Source organism: Mesoplodon bidens (assembly GCF_964165515.1).
Source record: "Mesoplodon bidens genome assembly, chromosome: 15".
Taxonomy (NCBI): domain Eukaryota; kingdom Metazoa; phylum Chordata; class Mammalia; order Artiodactyla; family Ziphiidae; genus Mesoplodon; species Mesoplodon bidens.
In genome coordinates this window covers 16,097,415-16,116,832 of record NC_138171.1, presented here as the reverse complement: position 1 = coordinate 16,116,832, position 19,418 = coordinate 16,097,415, and the positions used below count along the sequence as shown (strand labels likewise).

The window sequence follows — 19,418 nt, the reverse complement described above, 5'->3', positions numbered from 1 at the left end:
ATCTCTAGGTCCATCCATGTTGCTGCAAATGGCATTATTTCATTCTTTTTAAAGGCTTAGTAATATTCCATTGTATATATGTACCATATCTTCTTTATCCATTCTTCTGTCAAGGGGCATTTAGGTTGCTTCCATGCCTTGGCTGTTGTCAACAGTGCTGCAGTGAATACCGGGGTGCATGTGTCCTTTCGGACCATGTCTTTCTCCGGGTATATGCCCAGGAGTGGGATTGCAGGATCATAGGGTAGTTGTTTTTAGTTTCTTAAGGAACCTCCATACTGTTTTCCATAGTGACTGCACTAATTTACATTCCCACCAACAGTGTAGGAGGGTTCCCTTCTCTCCACACCCTCTCCAGCATTTGTTGTTTGTAGATTTTTTGATGATAGCCATTCTGACTGGTGTGAGGTGATATCTCATTACAGTTTTGACTTGCATTCCTCTAATAATTAGCGACATTGAACATCTTTTCATGTGCCTCTTCATCTGTATGTCTTCTTTGGAGAAATGTCTACTTAGGTCTTCTGCCCAGTTTTTGATGGGGTTGTTTGTTTTGATGATATTAAGCCGCATGAGCTGTTTGTAAATTTTGGAAACTAACCCCTTGTCGGTGACATCATTTGCAACTATTTTCTCCCATTCTGTGGGTTGTCTTTTCATTTTGTTTATGGTTTCCTTTGCTGTGCAAAAACTTTTGAGTTTAATTAGGTCCCATTTATTTTTGTTTTTATTTCCATTACTCTGGGAGATGGATCAAAAAGGATATTGCTGCGATTTATGCCAGAGAGTGTTCTGCCTATGTTTTCCTCTAAGAGTTTTACAGCATCTGGTCTCAAATTTAGATCTTTAATCCATTTTGAGTTTATGTTTGTGTACAGTGTTATAGAGTGTTCTAATTTCATGTGTTTACATGTAGCTGTCCAGTTTTCCCAGCACCATTTATTGAAGAGATTGTCTTTCCTCCATTGTATAGTCTTGCCTCCTTTGTTGTAGATTAATTGACCACAGGTGTGTGGGTTTTTTTCTGGGCTTTCTATCCTGTTCCATTGATCTATATTTCTATTTCTGTGCCAGTACCGTACTGTTTTGATGCCTATAGCTTTGTAGTATAGTCTGAAGTCAGGGAGCCTGATTTTTCTTTCTCACGATTGCCTTGGCTATTCGGGGTCTTTTGTGTCTCCATACAAATTTTAAGATTTTTTGTTCTAGTTTTGTGAAAAATGCCATTGGTGATTTGATAGGGATTTCATTGAATCTGTAGATTGCCTTGGGTAGTATAGTCATTTTGATAGTATTGATTCTTCCAATCCAAGAACACAGTATATCTTTCCATCTGTTTGTGTTGTCTTTGATTTCTTTCATCAGCATCTTATAGTTTTTGGAGTACAGGTCTTTTGTCTCCATAGGTAGGTTTATTCCTAGGTATTTTATTCTTTTTGATGCAGTGGTAAATGGGATTATTTCTTGAATTTCTCTTCCTGATCTTTCATTGTTAGTGTATAGAAATGCAACAGATTTCTGTGTATTAATTTTGTAACCTGCAACTTTACCAAATTCATTGATGAGCTCTAGTAGTTTTCTGGTAGTGTCTTTAGGATTTTCTATGTATAGTATCATGTCGCCTGCAAACAGTGACAGTTTTACCTCCTCTTTTCCAATTTGGATCCTTTTTTTTCTTCTCTGATTGCTGTAGCTTGGACTTCCAAAACTGTGTTGAATAAAAGTGGCAAGAGTGGACATCCTTTCTTGTTCCTGGTCTTAGAGCAAATGCTTTTAGCTTTTCATTGTTGAGTATGATGATGTTAGCTGTAGGTTTGTCGTATATGGTTTTATTATGTTGAGGTATGTTCCCTCTAAGCCCACTTTCTGGAGAGTTTTTATCATAAATGGGTGTTGATTTTCGTTAAAAGCTTTTTCTGCATCTACTGAGATGATCATATGGTTTTCATTCTTCAGTTTGTTGTTGTGGTGTATCACATTGATTGGTTTGCTGATATTGAAAAATCCTTGCATCTCTGGGATAAATCCCACTTGATCATGGTGTATGATCCTTTTAATGTATTGTTGGATTCAGATTGCTAGTATTTTGTTAAGGTGGTTTTTTTTTTTCTTTTGCTGCACTGGGTCTTCGTTGCTGCGTGCGAGCTTTCTCTAGTTGCGGCAAGCAGTGGCTTCTCTTTGTTGCGGAGCATGGGCTGTAGGCTCGTGGGCTCCAGAGTGCAGGCTCAGTAGTTGTGGCACATGGACTTAGTTGCTCCGCAGCATGTGGGATCTCCCCGGACCAGGGCTCAAACCCATGTCCCTTGCGTTGGCAGGCGGATTCTTAGCCACTGTGCCACCAGGGAAGTCTCTGTTGAGGATTTTTATGTCTGTGTTCATCAATGATATTGGCCTGTAATTTTCTTTTTTGTGTGTGTGGTATCTTTGTCTGGTTTTGGTATCAGGGTGATAGTGGCCTCACAGAATGAATTTGGGAGTTTTCCTTCCTCTGCAGTTTTGTGGAACAGTTTCAGAAGGACAGGTGTTAGCTCTTCTCTAAATGTATGATAGAATTTATCTGTGAAGCCATTGGGTCCTGGACTTTTGTTTGTTGGGAGTTCTTTAATCACAGTTACAATTTCAGTACTTGTGATGGGTCTGTTCGTATTTTCTATTTCTTCCTGGTTCAGTCTTGGGAGATTGTATCTTTCTACGAATTTGTACATTTCTTCCAGGTTGTCTGTTTTATTGGCATACAGTTGCTTGTAGTAGTCCTTTTCTTTCATTTTTAGGCTGCACTGGGTCTTAGTTGCAGCATGCAGGATCTTCGTTGTGGTATGTTTAGTTGCGGCATGCGGGCTTCTCTGTTGCAACATGCATGTGGGATCTAGTTCCCTCACCAGGGATCGAACCCGGGCCCCCTGCATTGGGAACACGGAGTCTTAACTGGACCACCAGGGAAGTCCCTGGTAGTAGTCTCTTAGGATCCTTTGTATTTCTGTGGTGTCAGTTGTAACTTCTCCTTTTTCATTTCTAATTTTATTGATTTGAGTCCTCTCCCTTTTCTTCTTGATGAGTCTGGCTTAAGGTTTATCAATTTTGTTTATCATGTCAAAGGACCAGCTTTTAGTTTCATATTGTTTTCTTCGTCTCAGTTTCATTTATTTCTGCTCTGATCTTTATGATTTCTTTCCTTCTACTAACTGTAGGTTTTATTTGTTCTTTTTCTAGTTGCTTTAGGTGTAAGGTTAGGTTGAGATTTTTCTTGTTTCTTGAGGTAGGATTGTATTGCTATAAACTTCCCTCTTAGAACTGCTTTTGCTGCATCCCATAGGTTTTGGATCATTGTGCTTTTTTGTTTTCATTTTTCTCTAGGTATTTTTTGATTCCCTGTTTGATTTCTTCAGTGATCCATTGGTCGTTTAGTAGCATATTGTGTAGCCTCCATGTGTTTGTGTTTTTTAGTTTTTTTCTTGTAGTTTATTTCTGATCTCATAGCATTGTGGTCGGAAAAGATGCTTGATATGACTTCACTTTTCTTAAATTTACTGAGGCTCGCTTTGTGGCTCAGCATGTGGTCAGTCCTGGAGAATGTTCCATGTGCACTTGAGAAGAATGTATATTCTGCTGCTTTTGGATGGAATGCTCTATATCAATTAAGTCCATCTGGTCTAATGTGTCATTTAAGGCCTGTGTTTCTTTATTGATTTTCTGTCTGCATGATCTGTCCATTGATGAAAGTGGGGTGTTAAAGTCCCCCGTGTTACTGTTGATTTCTCCCTTTATGATTGTTAGTATTTGCCTTATATATTGAGGTGCTCCTATGTTGGGTGCATATATATTTACAATTGTTATATCTTCTTCTTGGACTGACCCCTTGATCATTATGTAGTGTCCTTCCTTGTTTGTCTCTTATAACAGCCTTTATTTTAAAGTCTATTTCGTCTCATATGAGTACTGCTACTCCCGCTTTCTTTTGATTTCTATTTGCATGCAATACCTTCTTCCATCCCTGCTTCACCCACCATCTTCTCACACCTGAATTTTTGCAGGAGCCCCCTAGCTGGCCCCCATTCAGGTCTGCTCACCTTAGGTGCCAGAGTCATCTTTGAAAATGCTAATCTGAACATTCACAAGCCTCAGCCCCTCAGGGACCAAATTGAATATATGATCGGGCTTCTGCCCAACTCAGCAGCATCCTTGGTGTCTTGGCCCCTCTCCCACAGTTCCCCAGCCCACGGCACTTACGTTTCTTCCATCCCACTGTGCCTTTGCTCCACAGAGCCTTCATACGTGCTCTTCCCCTCACTCCTTGTCTATCTACTCTTCCTAGGTTCTTGGCTAAAATGTCACTTCCTGACCCCCAAGCCTTGGTCAGGCCCTGGTAGTCACTCTGGTACCCTGCCTTCTCCCTGGAAGTCTGGAGCACTGTGGTAATTACTTAGGTATTAGGTAATTATGCTAAATGACCCAGTAGACTGTAAGATCCCTGAGGGCAAGGACCACGGCTGACTTGTTTGTTGCTGCATCTGTGGCCCCTAGCCAGTGCCTGGTACAGGGTGTTGATAAATGTGTAGATAGTTATCATGAACTTTACTTAGAGAAAACACAAAAGATGTTCTTTAAAACGTCGGTGGTGGCTTTTGGGGTATAAAATTATGCATGACTTATTTTGTTCTTTCTACTTTTCTGTGCTTTGTGTTTTGTTGTCAGCGAGCAAGGCAATAACTGTCAGTTTGTCAAAAGACATCAGTGCCAGGCCCCGAGCTGAGTCCTCTGTGCAGGATGCACCAGGGTTCACCTCTGCCCTCCTGCCCTTGTCCCCACAGGCCTGAAGAGCGATGCGACAGGCATGATGGAGGTCGAGTCCTCCTACTCGGACTTCATCTCCTGTGACCGGACGGGCCGCCGGAACGCAGTCCCTGACATCCAGGGAGACTCCGAGGCCGTAAGCGTACGGAAGCTGGCTGGTGACATGGGCGAGCTAGCCCTCGAGGGCACAGGTCAGAAGCCACGGGTACTCTCGGGTTCAAGCAATCCGGGTGGGAGACCCTCTTCTGGGCTCCGGGACTGGCCTCTTAAGTCCTAGTCTGCCTCCTCTTTCTCAGAGAAGAAACTACGTTTAAATCAGGCCCATGGTCAGTGGCAGAGGGCAGCCACTCCCTAGGCTAGAGGGTGCCAGCGTCTCAGGCCGTGAGGACCCTCTGGCCAGGCATCCTGGTGCTTCCCTTTCCCCTCAGCCTCCCTGTCCACCTACAGGTCCTGTCAGTTCTCCTCCAAGGTCCCTCCGCTTCTCTGTCCCCACAGCCACCACCTGGCTCAGGCCACTCCCAGCACCGCGGTGGCCTCTGCCCAGGCCTCCCTGATCCATCCCCGCCCCACCCCTCCTGCTGGACAGCTGCCCGCAGGGTTCATTTAAATCCCCTGTCCCGTGGTGCCTCTGCCCCCGCGTCCACCCCCCTTCATCTCACGGTTTTCTCTGCTAGAACGGCCCTCACCAGTCCTGGCTCCCCGAGAAACCCCACCCCCCTCCCCGTGCCGTCCCGTCAGCCCCTCCCTTGTCCTGCGGCCCGAACTCCTCACCAGGCGTGGGAGCCTCCCCGGGTCTCACCCTGCTCCCCTCCAGCCTCTGCGCCCATCTTTCTCCCCTGCGCCTCTGGTCCAGTCTGAAACTTTCTGTTTCCTGAAAGTCCCTGATGGGCCTTGCCGCACTCTCCCTCTGTCTGGTCCTGCCCGCCCTCCCCTTGCCGGGCTGGCTTTTCCTCTTTCTTAGAGGCCCAGACCGCTCTGCTGAGAAGCCGTCTCTGACCGCATTCCCCTCTCTGGCAGGGGAGGCGCCTCTTCTCTTGGCTGCCTCCACAGCCCCCTGAGCACAGGGCTTCTCCTCTGGGATCCGCATCCTGGGCCCTCCGTGCCTGGTGGCATTTGGCACCCGGCAGAGGTGCCTAGTCAGTGGCTGTTCACTGACCAGCACGCCCAGCTGCCATGCCAGGCCTGCTGCCAGGGCATCTGCGTCTGCTCTGGTGAACGGTTTTCTCTCTCCTTCAACTCAGTGTAGCCACTCATCCACCTACCCAGGCTCTCTAACGCCTGCTCCCACCCCCATCCGATTCGAGATCCCTGAGGTAGCTGGTGTCCTGGCAGCTGTCTGCCAGGGTGACAGACAGTTAAAAGGGGGCCCCGAGGAAGTAGTGCTCACCGCAAGGCAGTGGAGTGCTCCCGGTGCAGTGCAGGCCAGAGTGACTGGCCGAGGAGCCTTCCAGTAGGCCCTGCAATGAGCAGCTTTCACTGGCATGTCTGCGAGCCGTGCTCAGTCCGGCGGACTCACCGCGGGAGTGGGAGTACGGGGAATACAGGTTCTGATCCTGCAGGCCCCGGAACGTCTATTTGCCTAAAGCTGCCGGGAAACTGAGGCGGAGCCCGGGCAGGGGAGGAGGAGCCACAGCCTTGGCCTGTCCTGAGGCCTGGCCACCAGGCCTCCCCAAGTCATGTGTGTTAACGCTCCCCAAGCCCTTTGTGTGCGAACCTTTGTCGTCTCTGATGTTTCCTTACGTGGGGAGCAGAAACGTTTCCTTACTTGGCCGAATAATGAAACAAACCACCAGCAGGGCAGGAAGGAATACGAACTCACTGCTTGGCAGCATGTGACCGGGAAACTTCCCGAATCATGCTCCGAAACTGCCCTGAGGGAGTCCCAGGGGTGCTGGCTGGAGAGAACAATGCTTGGGGACCTCTCTGTGGGCCAGAAGAGAGCTGGGACCTGCACAGAGGAAGCCTTGCCCCTGGCTGAGGTGTCCCATGTGCCAGGTGACCACAGAAGGGCAGGGATGTCATCATCCTCACTTCACAGATCAGGAAGCAGAGGCCTGGAGAGATTAAATAAATTGCCTGAGGTCCCACAGCAAGGACATGGCAGAGCGGCAGTTACTGCGGAATTTAACGAAAACATTCTTGCTCGCCAGGGCGGGAGGCTTCGGACCAAATACGGCATCACAGACTGGGAAACCTGCCTGAAGTGCAGTCTAATTTGTCAGGCTCCCAGTGGGCCAGAAGGACCCTCTGGGACCCGGCCTTTGCTACAGGCCCTGCCCCATGATAGGACGTGACCTGAGGCACAGGTGTCCAGGTGTCCGAGTTCTCCCTGCACCCCTCACCGCCACTAACCCCACCTCTGAAGCCAGCTGCCAGGGCAGAAAGAGGCGGTGTCAGTGATGGGTCTTTACAAACCCTGGAGAGCGCTGCTTTAGGTGGCAGCCGTCCAGTTAGTGGGAGGGACACTGCCCCCTCCACTGTTTGGCCCTCAGGCAACTCGGTTCACCTCCCTGAGCCTTGTTTTCCTCATCCGCGTATCGCGACCCTCATCACACCTCCAGGCTGCTGTATGACTGCATGGAAAGTACTTGCCAGGCTGCAGACTCAGGATCTGGGTGCAGGGTAGCTTCTCCCTAGTCACGTGAAGGGCTTAGCCTAAGGCTGCAAAGACACAGGCCAGAGAGGGAGGTGGGGGTGGTGTGGTGGGGACACAGCACAGTGAAACAGTGACGGGCTCCACCCCAGCCCCTGCTGCAGGCCACCCCGGTGCTCCCCTGGGCTGGCATCTTCTGATGCCCTTCTCTGTCTTACAAGAACTACCGTTTGCTGAGCACATGCTGGGACTCTAGACACCCCACACAAATATCCTGACCCTCACCAGCTACCAGCATCCATCCAGGATCCTGGCCTTTTCTTCACTTTAATTATACTAGTAACAGCACATGCACATTTTCTTTGTAGAAATTAAAATGTTACAGACTAGGCTGAAATTCCCTTTAGCTACTACCCCCACCCCCACAATCCAGCTCCTGTCCTGCTCCCCAGGGCTTATCCACTGTTACTGCTGTGGCTGGGCCCCTCTGGACCTCCTTCTATGCATTACGTTTGTGTATATGCTCCTTTCTCTCTCCTCTGCAGAAGGACAGGCGGAGGTCGGCACCCCAGACAAGGAAGGTAGCAACCAGCCCAAGAGCAGCGATGGGACCACCTCATCTTGAACATGACCTTGCCCGAGGAGGCTGGAAGAGAGACGCGCCGTGGACGGAAAGCCCTGGCACTGGCCCAGCAGCCTTTCCTCTGAGCAAAGTGTTCCAGGCAAGCCAGGCCAGACTGAAAGGCAGCCCCAGAGGCTCCCGTGGCCCCTACCCTGGGAAGGTCCTCTGCCCACACCCCCACCACCTCCTCACTCGCCCGGGTACACTTTCAAGATGCTGTAACCACAGGATGTTATTTATTCAGCAGGTGCTGGGACTCGGGGGCTGGGTCCTGCCACCTGGGTGAACAGCCTGGGCAGGGACCGCGTTCTAGCTCTGCCCCGGCTTCTCCAACCCCGCCAGCCGTCTGTGTCAGGACCTTCTTACCCCTTTTTTAAGAAGCACTTTTAAACTTTTTAGAAACTTTACACCTTTTCTCAGCAGAGAGGGAGGGAGCTGACAATTTACCTTTTATTTTGGAAGCCACTGTAAGTTAAACTCTTGGACCATCTACGCAGCTCTGAGGTTCCCTCACGGAGCTTCACAGATCCATGTTTAGCGAAGGGATCTTGTGCTCAAAACTCTCTGATTAACTCTTTGCCCTTTCTACCAAGATAAGTGACACCTAGGACCCAGGAAATAAACGCTGATGATTTGTGTGATAGGTTTAAGATGATTATTTCTCCTTTAAACAGCAAAAGCAGGGGCTGGGCCTTGTTTCCCCAAGGCCATGATGAGCTGGGACCCATCGCTGCCCCCGGCTTCCATGGAATAAGTACCTGAGAAGATGCCGGGGTACCGCAGAGGCCGCCACCACGCCTCAGGCCAGTATCTGAAGAATCGTCTTCCATCTCACCCTCTCTCACCGCTTTGGGGACCCAAAAGGAAGGTTTCCCCCCTTAGGACCTAGAGTAGGAGGGGGTTAAGAGTTAGGGAGCATTTAAGCAGAGAAGCCTGGTTTCTTCTGGACGGAGAGCAGGCTTTGGGCCCCGCTTTGCCCCCCTTCCCATTCACAGACCCCACCGGGCTCTCGGGACCCTGCTGCTGGGCAGGCTGCCTGCGTCTGGGCTCCCTCCCTTCTCCACAAACCCAAGTTGGCCCGCTGCGACCGCAGCGCCATACACCCCATGTTGCACAACCCCAGTTGTTGGTTTCTTTATTAAGCACCAGATTTTCAGCACGGGTCACCAGAGGAGGGAGGGATTCAGATTCAACCAGCCACAGGCCCTGATCCTGGCCCGGGCACACAATCAGAGGAGAGACACGGCCAGGCGGAGGTATATGTGTGTACAGAAACAGGCATGTGGGCTTCACGAGCATCAGTAGCTGACTCTGGAAATCATAGTCTCCCTGGAAGGAGTAAAGGGAGTTGTGAAGACTCCATCCACAGGCTGAGGACTCTGAGAGGTGGCCACGATGTCTTCAGGGACGCTGCTCTGCTTGCCAAGTAAGAGAAGCAGAAAGATGAGGCAACTTGTAGTACCCAGGACATTAAAAAGAAAAAAAAAAATCACAGAACATCAGAGCCAGAGAGGAACCCCTTTCTACAGATGGGGAGACTGGGGCGTGGAGCAAGGAAAGGCTCTGTCAAGGCCACACGGGAAGGAAGGAAGCAGAACCTAGCTGCACCCTGGGCTCAACTCCCTGCCCTTGGCTTTGGGCAGCCCTGGAGATGCCCCAAGTTGCCAAGACCGTGGGAGTGGGCTTGAGAAAGGCTCCTCCCTCAGACCAGCCTCAAGACAGCATTATGCAGAAAGTGAGCCTGTCCAGTGAGGGAGGACCACCAACCAGGGAGTCATCATGCATCCCTGATGCTGCCCAGGAGAGGAAGGGAGGGCATCTTGCTAGAAGTCCCCGGAAAGACAGGTGGGAGCCAGGGCAGGGCACCAGCCCAGCAGCTCAGTCAGAAACATACCTGCAGAGGCCAGAGGTGGCATCCCATAGGCTTTATAGAGCAGATCAAGAAGCTCCCTCTTCTCATCTTCTGGGAGGAAACTGGACTTTGCTGCATTGATGTTCTGGAAGGGCCAGCACAGCGGACAGTGTGAAACCAGAGAGCACAGAAGGGAGTCCTTAGCAATCTAGTGACAGTCCATCCTCTTCATAAACATGGGCAATTCATTAAGCTCAGAGTGGGGAGGCCTTGTCCAAGGTCACGCGGCAGCAACTGCCAGAGCAGAGACTGTGAGGTTCTGTGTTCTTAAAGTGGCAGGACGTGATACACAGATGTGGGAAGGAGGTTGGAGAAACCTTTGAGAGACAGGGTGGGATGTGTGGCGCCAGAGAGACAGTCCTGCAGGGACAGACTTGGGATATCAGAACCACTGAAATCAAGGGCTCATCCTGGGGTCTCTGAGTGGCCTGAGAAGTGTGTGCAAAATATATAGCTGAGCACACCTTTCTGGGGAGATGGTTGACAGCTTTCAGAGTCTTTCAAGGCACTTGACCAAAGCAGAGGATAAAAAACCCAGTCCTAGGTCAGGATCTCAGCCAAAGATGTCTTCTCCGTGGAAGACATCAAACTCCAGGTCTACCTTGGCCTGGCCTGTTGCAACAGACTCACCCCTCATTCTCCAGGGCTTCTGGGCCCTGGACAGGACCTGCAGGCCTCACACACTCCCAGGGCCCAGAGTCAAGACACACACCCACTCACCAGTCTCTTAAACTCCTCTTCAGTGAAGCCCATGTCCTGTTTGGTCATCTGGTAATCAGTGTCCAGGGTGGACTTGAAGATGAGTGGGTCGTCCGTGTTGAGGGAGTAATTAGCCTGGTCGTTTTTGAACCTGGACAGTGCAGGGGGGCGGGGGAGAGGGGGAGAAGCGCCTCCCGTTACTGCTGTGTAAACAGTCTCTGCACGTGGACATCCACCCTCCTTTGAACCGCGCGGCACCCTTGGACAGGCCTGGAAGTTCTCCTCCTTGTACAGAGGAAAACACAAATTCAGGGAACTCGGGTGACTTGTCCAAGGCCACATTACCAGCAACTCAAGACTTAAAGTCATCCAGCCAGGCCAGAGCCAGGCAAAGGCAGGAGAGGGGCCGGCTTGGCGAGGCCAGAAAAGCAACAGCCCGCTCTAGCTACGCCCCTCTCTGGCCCTCCCGTCCACAGCTGCACTCTGAGAGAGCTGTCTGCCCGCTTCACCAACCGTCCTCAGCCCCCCTGGGATCTGACTCTTCAGATACGCCACGGGGACTGTTCTTAGCATAATCCCTGACCACCATCTTATTAAATCCAATGGACTTTTCCTAGCTCTAACCTCACCCGACTTGTGGAGCAGAATTTTATACTGTTGACCTTTTCCCTGGATTTCTTGGACACCGACCGCACTTTTGGCTTTCCTCCTGCCTGTGCCTTCACTGTCACTGTCCTGCATTCTCTCCTAGGCCCTCTTTTTTTTTTTTTTATTCAAACAGAAAAATCACAAAAATTATAATCCTCCTCATCAGTTCACTCAGTCCCATGTAATTCATTTTTTTTTACCTTGATCTTTCGTTAGCACTTTTATGAATTCAGCAGTTTTCCATTAGAGTTCTGAAAATGCTTATTCATTCACTTCAGCAGTACAGTCAGTTACCAGAATCCTAGGCCCTCGTGCTCCACCGTCTGCTGAGGCCATCACTTCTCCTTCAACCACCGTATCTCTAGGTGACTCTGAGTCTTTCTCCAGCCCACAGGCTGTATGCCCACATGCCTCCAAGAGCCTCCACTTGGGTGTCCTGTAGGTACTGCACACTCCAATTTCCTAAAGCAGCTCAGGCCCGCCTTGTAATCAGAGTGTGAGTAAGCCCAAGCTCCTCTCCTCATAAGCTTGGCGGACAGCCCATCAGTGCTGGCCTGAATATGGTCACCCCGAGTTCTCAGTGAACTTCTGGGTCAGCTTTTCCCTCCTGAGGCCTCGCCCAGGGCTCAGTCCCAGGGCAGCCTGAGGAAGGGCCAAAGCTGCTTAGTTAAGCCTATGGGGCAGCATTGGGGTGGGGTGGGACGGGACAGGCTCTCCTGGGGAAAGCTTCAGGATGTGCTGGGGCAGAGACCACGCGAGCAAGAGAGACTCATCTTCCTAAGTCCTAGGAGGTGGAATCTGGAGTGTGGAAGTTTTCCTTGGGGTAGCAGAGCATTCTGCTATAGCTGGATGAGCTACAGGGCCCCCCGCTGCGCTATCGAATAGCTGGGTGACCTCATAATCAAGTTACACCACATCCAGGCTTTGGATTCCTCACTTATAAGATGGGGACAATAGCGCCTGCTTCCCAAGCATTTGAAGAGCTTTCACACCCAGGAGACCCCGCAGGGACCAGTGCCCAGTCCCTGCATCCCCTTCCCACCCTTGGCTTTCCTAGTACAAAACTGAACGGAGCCCAGGGGACCTGGCCTCACCGAACGACTGCATGCTCTGTGCCTAGCTTCCAGGCGCCGGTGAGGTAGCTGGACCAGGGGCAGACCTGGAAGAGCAGGCGGGTGGCTGGCATGAAGCCCCCAGGGCCACGCTGACCCCCGTCCCCAGGCCAGCTGGCGCCACCTCCTCCAGCGCCGTTCTCGCCCCCATCACAGCGGTCCCCTCGCAGCCAAGTCCCAGAAGCTGTCGGTCCTGCCTTTCTCCCCCCACCCAGCAGCTCCAAGGCCCGCGGCCCACGCTCCCTGTGGCTGCTGGACCCTCCGCGCTCTCCACTGGCCCCCTGACCTCCCCCTCCCCGGCCCCTCACCTCAAAGTGCATGTTTTCCTGCCGCAGCCTGTTGTAGAGGGCTGGGTCCTCCAGGGTGTGGTAGCCATGCCCCAGCCTCTCCGTCTTGAGCACATCCACGGCCTGTTGACAAGCAGCATGGAGCCCAGCGCGGGCCACGGGGCAAGCGGGGAGAAGGGCCCCACCGCCTGCCCGGCCACTCACCTCTCTCACCACCTCGGCCGAGCCCACTTCCCCGGCGTGGACCGTGCGGTGGACGCCACTCTTCACGGCCTCCTGTAAGGGCAAGGGCTTGGTCAGGGGCGGCCTGGGGCTCGACCCCGCAGGCCTTGCCTTCACTACACTCTGGGGCTGTGTCAGCCTGGCTGGCTCCCAGACAGGGAGGTTGGGTGGGTTTCGTTTTCGTAATCATTTAAGTGGTAGCCCTCCTTTATTAGATAGTTATTACGAGTCAGACACTGTAGGAAATGGTTTGAATACCTTACGTCATATTCACAACTGCTCTAATACCTGTCTTACAGGGAGCAGGGAGGGACTGAAACTCAGGAGAATTAGGTATCATGACCAAGGTCAGACCGCTAGGAAGAGATTCCAGAGCCCCTACTCTCGACACCATGCTTCACCCCTTCCACGGGAAGCACAGCATGAGGCTTTGAGACGTCTGCTCCAACCCAGTCATCGTAGCAGATGAAACAGGCCCAGAGAAGAGACCGTCTCGCCCAAGGTCACATAGCGAATCATTAGGCCGAAAGGCTCCAACACAGGACCCTCCAGCACCAAGTGGGGTTTTTTCTTTCATACCAGATACCCAATTCTAGAGCCCCTAGGCCCAGTCACACACACTTGGGAGCCCAGGAGACCTCGTGATCCCCCGTCAGTGTGCCTTCCCACTACTGGTATAGAGACCAGCTCTAGACGCAGTTCCCCCAGAGCCAGCCTCTCCTCTGCCTCTGTCCCCCAGGACCCACCGCATAAGCCTCCACGTGTTCAGGGAAGAGACTGCTGCCTTGGATGGTCTCATCTCCAGCCAGGTCAATGGCCACCACGGTCCGCTGCCGGTACTTCTTACACAGCTCCACCACCTCGGGGGACCAGCCTGTGGGCGAGATGCCCGCCGGGCCTCTGGCAGCAGCACGGAGGAGAAAGACCCTCCCAGCCCTCCCACCCAAGGCCAGCACAAGGCAGAGGGCCCAGTGTCCCATCTTCAAGGTCTGACCCTGTGGCCTTCGGGGCCTCAGCATCCTCTCCTCGCAGAGGGGGACCGTGTGCTGTGGCCCCGTGTGTGAGACACCAAGGTCAGGGCCTGAGCTCAGTAAAAGACTGATGGCAATTCTCTCTCTCGATCCCCACACCCACCCTCAACTTAGAAGAGATGGAGGTCCGCACAGTTTAACATTTAAACCTAAAACAACTCCCACTAGTGTTACTAAACACATTGCTAACGTTGGTCATTGTAAAGTGTGTTAAAAAGAATGACCAACTGGGCTTCCCTGGTGGCACAGTGGTTGGGAGTCCGCCTGCCGATGCAGGGGACACAGGTTCGTGCCCCGGTCTGGGAAGATCCCACATGCCGCGGAGCGGCTGGGCCCGTGAGCCATGGCCGCTGAGCCTGCGTGTGCGGAGCCTGTGCTCCGCAACGGGAGAGGCCGCAGTGGTGACAGGCCCACATACCGCAAAAAAAAAAAAAAAATGAATGACCAACCACAGGCTTTGGAACCAGATGGCCCTGGGTTCTGCTCCGGGCTTTGTGCCTTCCTGATTGAGCCTCTCTCTACCTCAGTTTCCTCATCTGTCAAACTGGGATAAACGATGGTGGTCCTGTCTCCTAGACCCCTGTGAGGATTAGAGAAAACACCCCAAGCCACTCTGCACAGGGAGGCCCTGCAGGTTGACACTAGCCCCTCGCTGTGGGCTCACTACTCCTTAGAGCAGTGAATGGGGTAACTACGATCACCTCCTGTGAGAAGGCACGTCTGAGATCCAGAGAGGTGATGTGACCCAGAGAGAGTCACACAGCGGGGCTCTGCCTTGGAAGCACACGCCCTGGAGGTGTGACCAGTGTCAGTCACAGGGAGACCCCTCAGGCCCTGGTGCTCAGACCTAGTCCCAGGTTCCACGGCCCTGACAGGAGGGGGCCTGGCCCACAGGGTCTCGAGGGAGGACCGCGGCCTGACAGGAACCAGGCTTAGGCTTTTCTCTGTCGTTCAGCCTCCCTTGATTTTAAGCCTCCTGCAGGTCACGTAGCTCCCAGGCTCAGCCTCCCTGGGGAGAAAACTCTGTTGCAGGAAGTTCTGAGCTTGCCCAGGAGGAAGCCCCGAGGTCCAACTGATGGGCTCAAGAGAGACCATGGGGACCGGTATGGCCCCTGTGCCCGGCCAGGAGGTTGTGGTGGCATCAGACGGGGCCAAGGTCACACTCACTGGGCTGGTGGCGCATGCAGCACAGGATGGACCGCACCTTCACCCCGAAGTCTCGCTCTCCCTCTTGCAGGCCCTGGTCCACTAGATATACCACCTCATCCGGGGTGAGGTCCCCTCTGTGTGCAGAGAAGAGTAGAGGTGGGCCTGAGACAAAGGCAGACCTGAAGGACAGCCCTGGGACTGGGACAGAGGAGGGAGGGGAGGCGGGGAGGCGGGCAGGAGGGGGAGTAAAGAGGGGAAGGAAAGGAGGAGAGAAAGAGCAGGAAGAGGGGTCCTTTCAGAAGCCCTCACCCCCACTAACCCACTGCCTCTGAGGAAAGGACGAGGGCAATAGCCCCAAGCCCTAGCGCACCCCCTCCAGCTTCCTAGGAACTGCCTGGACGCTTCCAGACCTGCGAAGACTGTCCCAATTCGGGGGGCTGTCAGACACAGCCCTCCTCCCACCCAAGATGGAGAGCACTGCTAAGCTAAGCTCACCTGTTGTGATTCCCACTTGTCCACAAGTATCAGAGTCATGGCTAGAAGGGAGCAAGGTGGTCGAGTGGTACCACTTAGACATCCCTGGGGTCCCAGCAGAGGGGCAGGAGTGGGCCAAACTCACTTTGGTTACAGGGTTAGGATAGGACCCCTAAAGGTCACTGGATAAGCTGTGGGCCAGTTCAGGGAGGAAGATCAAAGTCTTGCTTGGGCCAGGGTCTCCCAGTCTGCCCCTCGCAGTCCTGGGTCAGGCCACCCTGCCACAGCACTGGCACAGCCCTCCAGACGGTCACTCACTCAGCCTGGTTCCAGGGAATCGGCTCCACTTTGGAGTTGGCCAGCAGGTGCGGGCTGTAGCGCACCTCCACGTACACCACGCCCTCCTTGGCCTTCGTCTCCACAAACTCGTAGGCAGTCCTTTTGATGGCCTCCCGGCAGCCCCTGGGAAGGGAAGAGAGTGGCTGGGGACAAACTGCCCCAAGTCCCTTGGGAGCTCCACGAATAACAAAGCTGTCCCCTGCCCATAACAGATCAAACCCATGTGTGGCCCCCCAATCTCTCATCACCGAGCCCAAAGCTCCAGGCATCTGCTGGAGAAAATCCTAGAAGCACAGCACGTCCTATCAGCTCTGCTTCCAAACTCGATGCCAGTTCTCGCCCCCTCCGCCCTGGTTCTAACCACCTCACCTCTCTAACTGGCCTCCTGGTCTCCACGCTTGCCCCTGTAGAGCAGCTAGCTCAATGTTTTAAAAATGGAAATCAAAGAGGGAATTCCCTGGCAGTCCAGTGGTTAGGACTTCACGCTCTCACTGCTCAGGGCCCGGATTCAATCCCTGGTCGGGGCACTAAAATCCCACAAGCTGTGCAGCGTGGGCAAAAAAAAAAAAAAAGGAAATCAACATCACTCCTCCACTCTAAACCCTAATGGCCTCCCACCTCCTACGTAGAGTAAGTCTCAACCCCACCTCCCAACCCCCACAAGGCCTGCGTAATCCGGGCCCCTGCCAGCCTCCCGCTCCTTCCATGACTCCTCCAGGGTCTTCTTTCTGTCCAGCGAACAACCAAGCTTGTTCCCAGGTCAGGGCCTTCGTGTTTGCAGCACCCCAGCCTGCAGGCTCTTCACCCAGATCACCCTATGCTCCCTCCTCCCTGCATTCAGAGCCTGGCTCCAGCCTCACCTCCTCGGGGAAGCCTTCCCTGACCACCTTATTTCATTTTATTTATTTATTTTTTTTGCGGTACTCAGGCCTCTCACTGTTGTGGCCTCTCCCGTTGTGGGGCACAGGCTCCGGACACGCAGGCTTAGCTGCCATGGCTCACAGGCCCAGCTGCTCCGCGGCATGTGGGATCTTCCCAGACCGGGACACGAACCCGTGTCCCCTGCATCGGCAGGCGGACTCTCAACCACTGCGCCACCAGGGAAGCCCTGACCACCTTATTTTAAAACATCTCCTCACCCTTTTCCACCTCTTCCCCTGGGCTTCAGTTTTCGCCATGGCCCTTATCACCACTGGACATCACAGATCACGTGGTTTCTTTATTAGCTGGTTTTCACCTCCCCAACTAGAATGTAGTCTCCATGAGACAAGGACCCCTCCATCTGTCTCGTCACGGCTACGATCACTCAGCCAAGGACAGAGCCTAGGACATTGCAGCCACTGAAATATTTGTTGAGTGATAGGTGTAGGCCAGCAGGGAGGAGAAACAGGAGAAAAGGACACACACAGGCAACAAAAAGCAAAAATAGACAAGGGGGACTGCACCGAACGCAAGAGCTTCTACACAGCAAAGGAAACCATCTACAGAGTGACAGGCAACCTACCGAATGGGAGAAAATATTTTCAAACCACACATCTGATAAGGGGCTAACACCCAAAATGTGGAAGGAACTCCTATGATTCAGTAGCAAAACAAACAACAACAAAAACTGACAAAAAATAGGCAAAGGACCTGAATAGACATTTCTCAAAAGACATACAAATGGCCAACAGGCCCATGAAATGGTGCCTGACATCACTAATCACCAAGGAAATGCAAATCAAAAGTGGCTTAAATGCAAATCAAAAGCGGCATGGACATATATACACTACCAAACGTAAGGTAGATAGCTAGTGGAAAGCAGCTGCATAGCACAGGGAGATCAGATTGGTGCTTTGTGACCGCCTGGAGGGGTGGGATAGGGAGGGTGGGAGGGAGGGAGACACAAGAGGGAAGAGATATGGGGATATATGTATAGCTGATTCACTTTGTTATAAAGCAGAAACTAACACACCATTGTGAAGCAATTATACTCCAATAAAGTTATTTAAAAAAAAAAAAGCAGCTTAAGCCTTCAGGAAGCTGGTCCTCTTCTGTATTGTGGCCGAGAGACAGGAGCCGCCTGGGCAGTGGCGTGGGAGATGCTCCTCACCCGGGGGAGAGGCAGCATGTATGCCAGAGCATCTGCTGACCCAGGCCAAGGATGGGGGCAGTCGATGCCTTCCAGGCAGAGCCCAGAAGCTTCCAGAAAGCAGCCAGCAGCCTTGGCATACATCTTCCTTCCCCAGGACTCCTCATTCCTGTCCTGCCACCAACCCAGCCAAAGGCCTGCACCAGCCTCGCACACCTTCCTCACTGGTCCTCCAACAACCCATCCTCCAGACCGTTCCTCAGGTCCAGCCCTCTGGATAATATCACAGCCTTTCTCTCCCAAGGCCCAGTGCACACTTCCTCCTCCAGGCAGCCTTCCCTGACTCCCCCAGCCCCCTCTACGTCTTTCCCCTCCTGAGCTCCGGCAGCACTGACTGCCAAGGCCCCATTCTCGCCTCCCTTGGGAAACTGCCTCGTGCCAGGAAGCTCAAGGCGACATCAGGACGAGAATCTGGGCTTCACCCCTTGCCAACTGTGTGGTCCTGGGCCAGTTCCTTCACCTTCCTGAGCCTTCATTTCCTCCTCTGCAAATGAGGAGTGTGTCTAGCTCACAGGACTGTGGACAGCTACAAAGAGAATACTTCTGTGAACTGTACACACATTATATTCTTCTATATCTAAGATATTCTATCAAAAAATGGAAGGAATGAAAAGTAACATAAAAACAGCAGTGCCTGGTTATCGATAAAGGTAGCAATTGTCCTCCTAGTAAGAGGGGGCTTGCTGAGGACAGTGCTGTGTCCATTCCAAACCCCAGCCCTAGGAGGTAGAGAGGGTCATAAGCCCCATTGTCTAGATAAGGGAACTGAGGCCCAGAGAGAGCAAATGTGCCCAGCGTCGAAGTTATTTCTTGAAAGAATCTGATACTAGAATCTATGTTCTTAACCCCCACATTCTGTCACTTTCCTATAGAAGTTGAAGGAGTTTCAGCCCGTCATACCCATTTTCCAGAAGGGAAAACCGAGGCCCAAAAGCATGGAGAGATTCGCAGGAGTGCATACAATCGTGAGAGGCAGAGCAGGGTTATACAGCGCCTTCTCCCACCCCACAGACTGACGTGTGCAGGCAGCCCGACGTGGGCACAGGGACCGACGCTGCCCAGGGTTCGGGGCAGGTGGGAAGACTTACGCGATGGCGGGCATGTAGTAGTCGAACTTGGCCAGGAAGCCCGGGAGGCTGAGCGGCTTGTCCATGCCGATGATGTCCCGCAGCTCCTCTGGTGTGTTGGCTGGGAAGGCGATGCCCCGCTTCCTGGGGACAAAACAATGAGGGTGATGGACAACCCTGGGCAGGACCTTACCAACTCCTTGCGGGGAGTGGGGGGGGCATCTGACCCCTCTCATTGGACAGATGGGAAAACTGAGGCCCAGGGCATATAGAACCGGGACCTGAATCCTTCTAGGATCTTCTATCCCCAAGGCCATGACCAGCCAGCAAATCTCAAGGGG

The 19,418-nt window shown here is 52.5% G+C and overlaps 2 protein-coding genes across 10 annotated transcripts in view; one reads left to right on the top strand and one right to left on the bottom strand.

Annotated features, from left to right (window-relative positions):
- The window catches only part of PKIG (cAMP-dependent protein kinase inhibitor gamma), a 106,289-nt gene extending 97,642 nt beyond the window's left edge, over positions 1-8,647 (top strand). For all 3 annotated transcript variants that reach the window (XM_081257759.1, XM_081257760.1, XM_081257761.1), the window contains 2 exons: positions 4,809-4,982; positions 7,930-8,647. In XM_081257759.1, coding sequence (XP_081113885.1) covers positions 4,832-4,982; positions 7,930-8,009 — 231 coding nt within the window. In that variant the 5' untranslated portion in view covers positions 4,809-4,831 and the 3' untranslated portion in view covers positions 8,010-8,647. The remainder of the gene's footprint in view (positions 1-4,808; positions 4,983-7,929) is intronic.
- Positions 8,648-9,127: 480 nt separating this feature from the next.
- ADA (adenosine deaminase) overlaps positions 9,128-19,418 on the bottom strand; it is a 47,836-nt gene continuing 37,545 nt past the window's right edge. For 6 of the 7 annotated variants that reach the window (XM_081257747.1, XM_081257749.1, XM_081257746.1 and 3 more), the window contains 10 exons: positions 19,099-19,221; positions 15,859-16,002; positions 15,085-15,200; positions 13,633-13,760; positions 12,869-12,940; positions 12,686-12,787; positions 12,360-12,424; positions 10,639-10,768; positions 9,901-10,003; positions 9,128-9,421 (listed from right to left, as the gene is read on the bottom strand). In XM_081257747.1, coding sequence (XP_081113873.1) covers positions 9,408-9,421; positions 9,901-10,003; positions 10,639-10,768; positions 12,360-12,424; positions 12,686-12,787; positions 12,869-12,940; positions 13,633-13,760; positions 15,085-15,200; positions 15,859-16,002; positions 19,099-19,163 — 939 coding nt within the window. In that variant the 5' untranslated portion in view covers positions 19,164-19,221 and the 3' untranslated portion in view covers positions 9,128-9,407. Of the gene's footprint in view, positions 9,422-9,900; positions 10,004-10,638; positions 10,769-12,359; positions 12,425-12,685; positions 12,941-13,632; positions 13,761-15,084; positions 15,201-15,858; positions 16,003-19,098; positions 19,222-19,418 lie in introns of all 7 variants that reach the window. The other variant, XM_081257743.1, reaches the window with a different exon arrangement.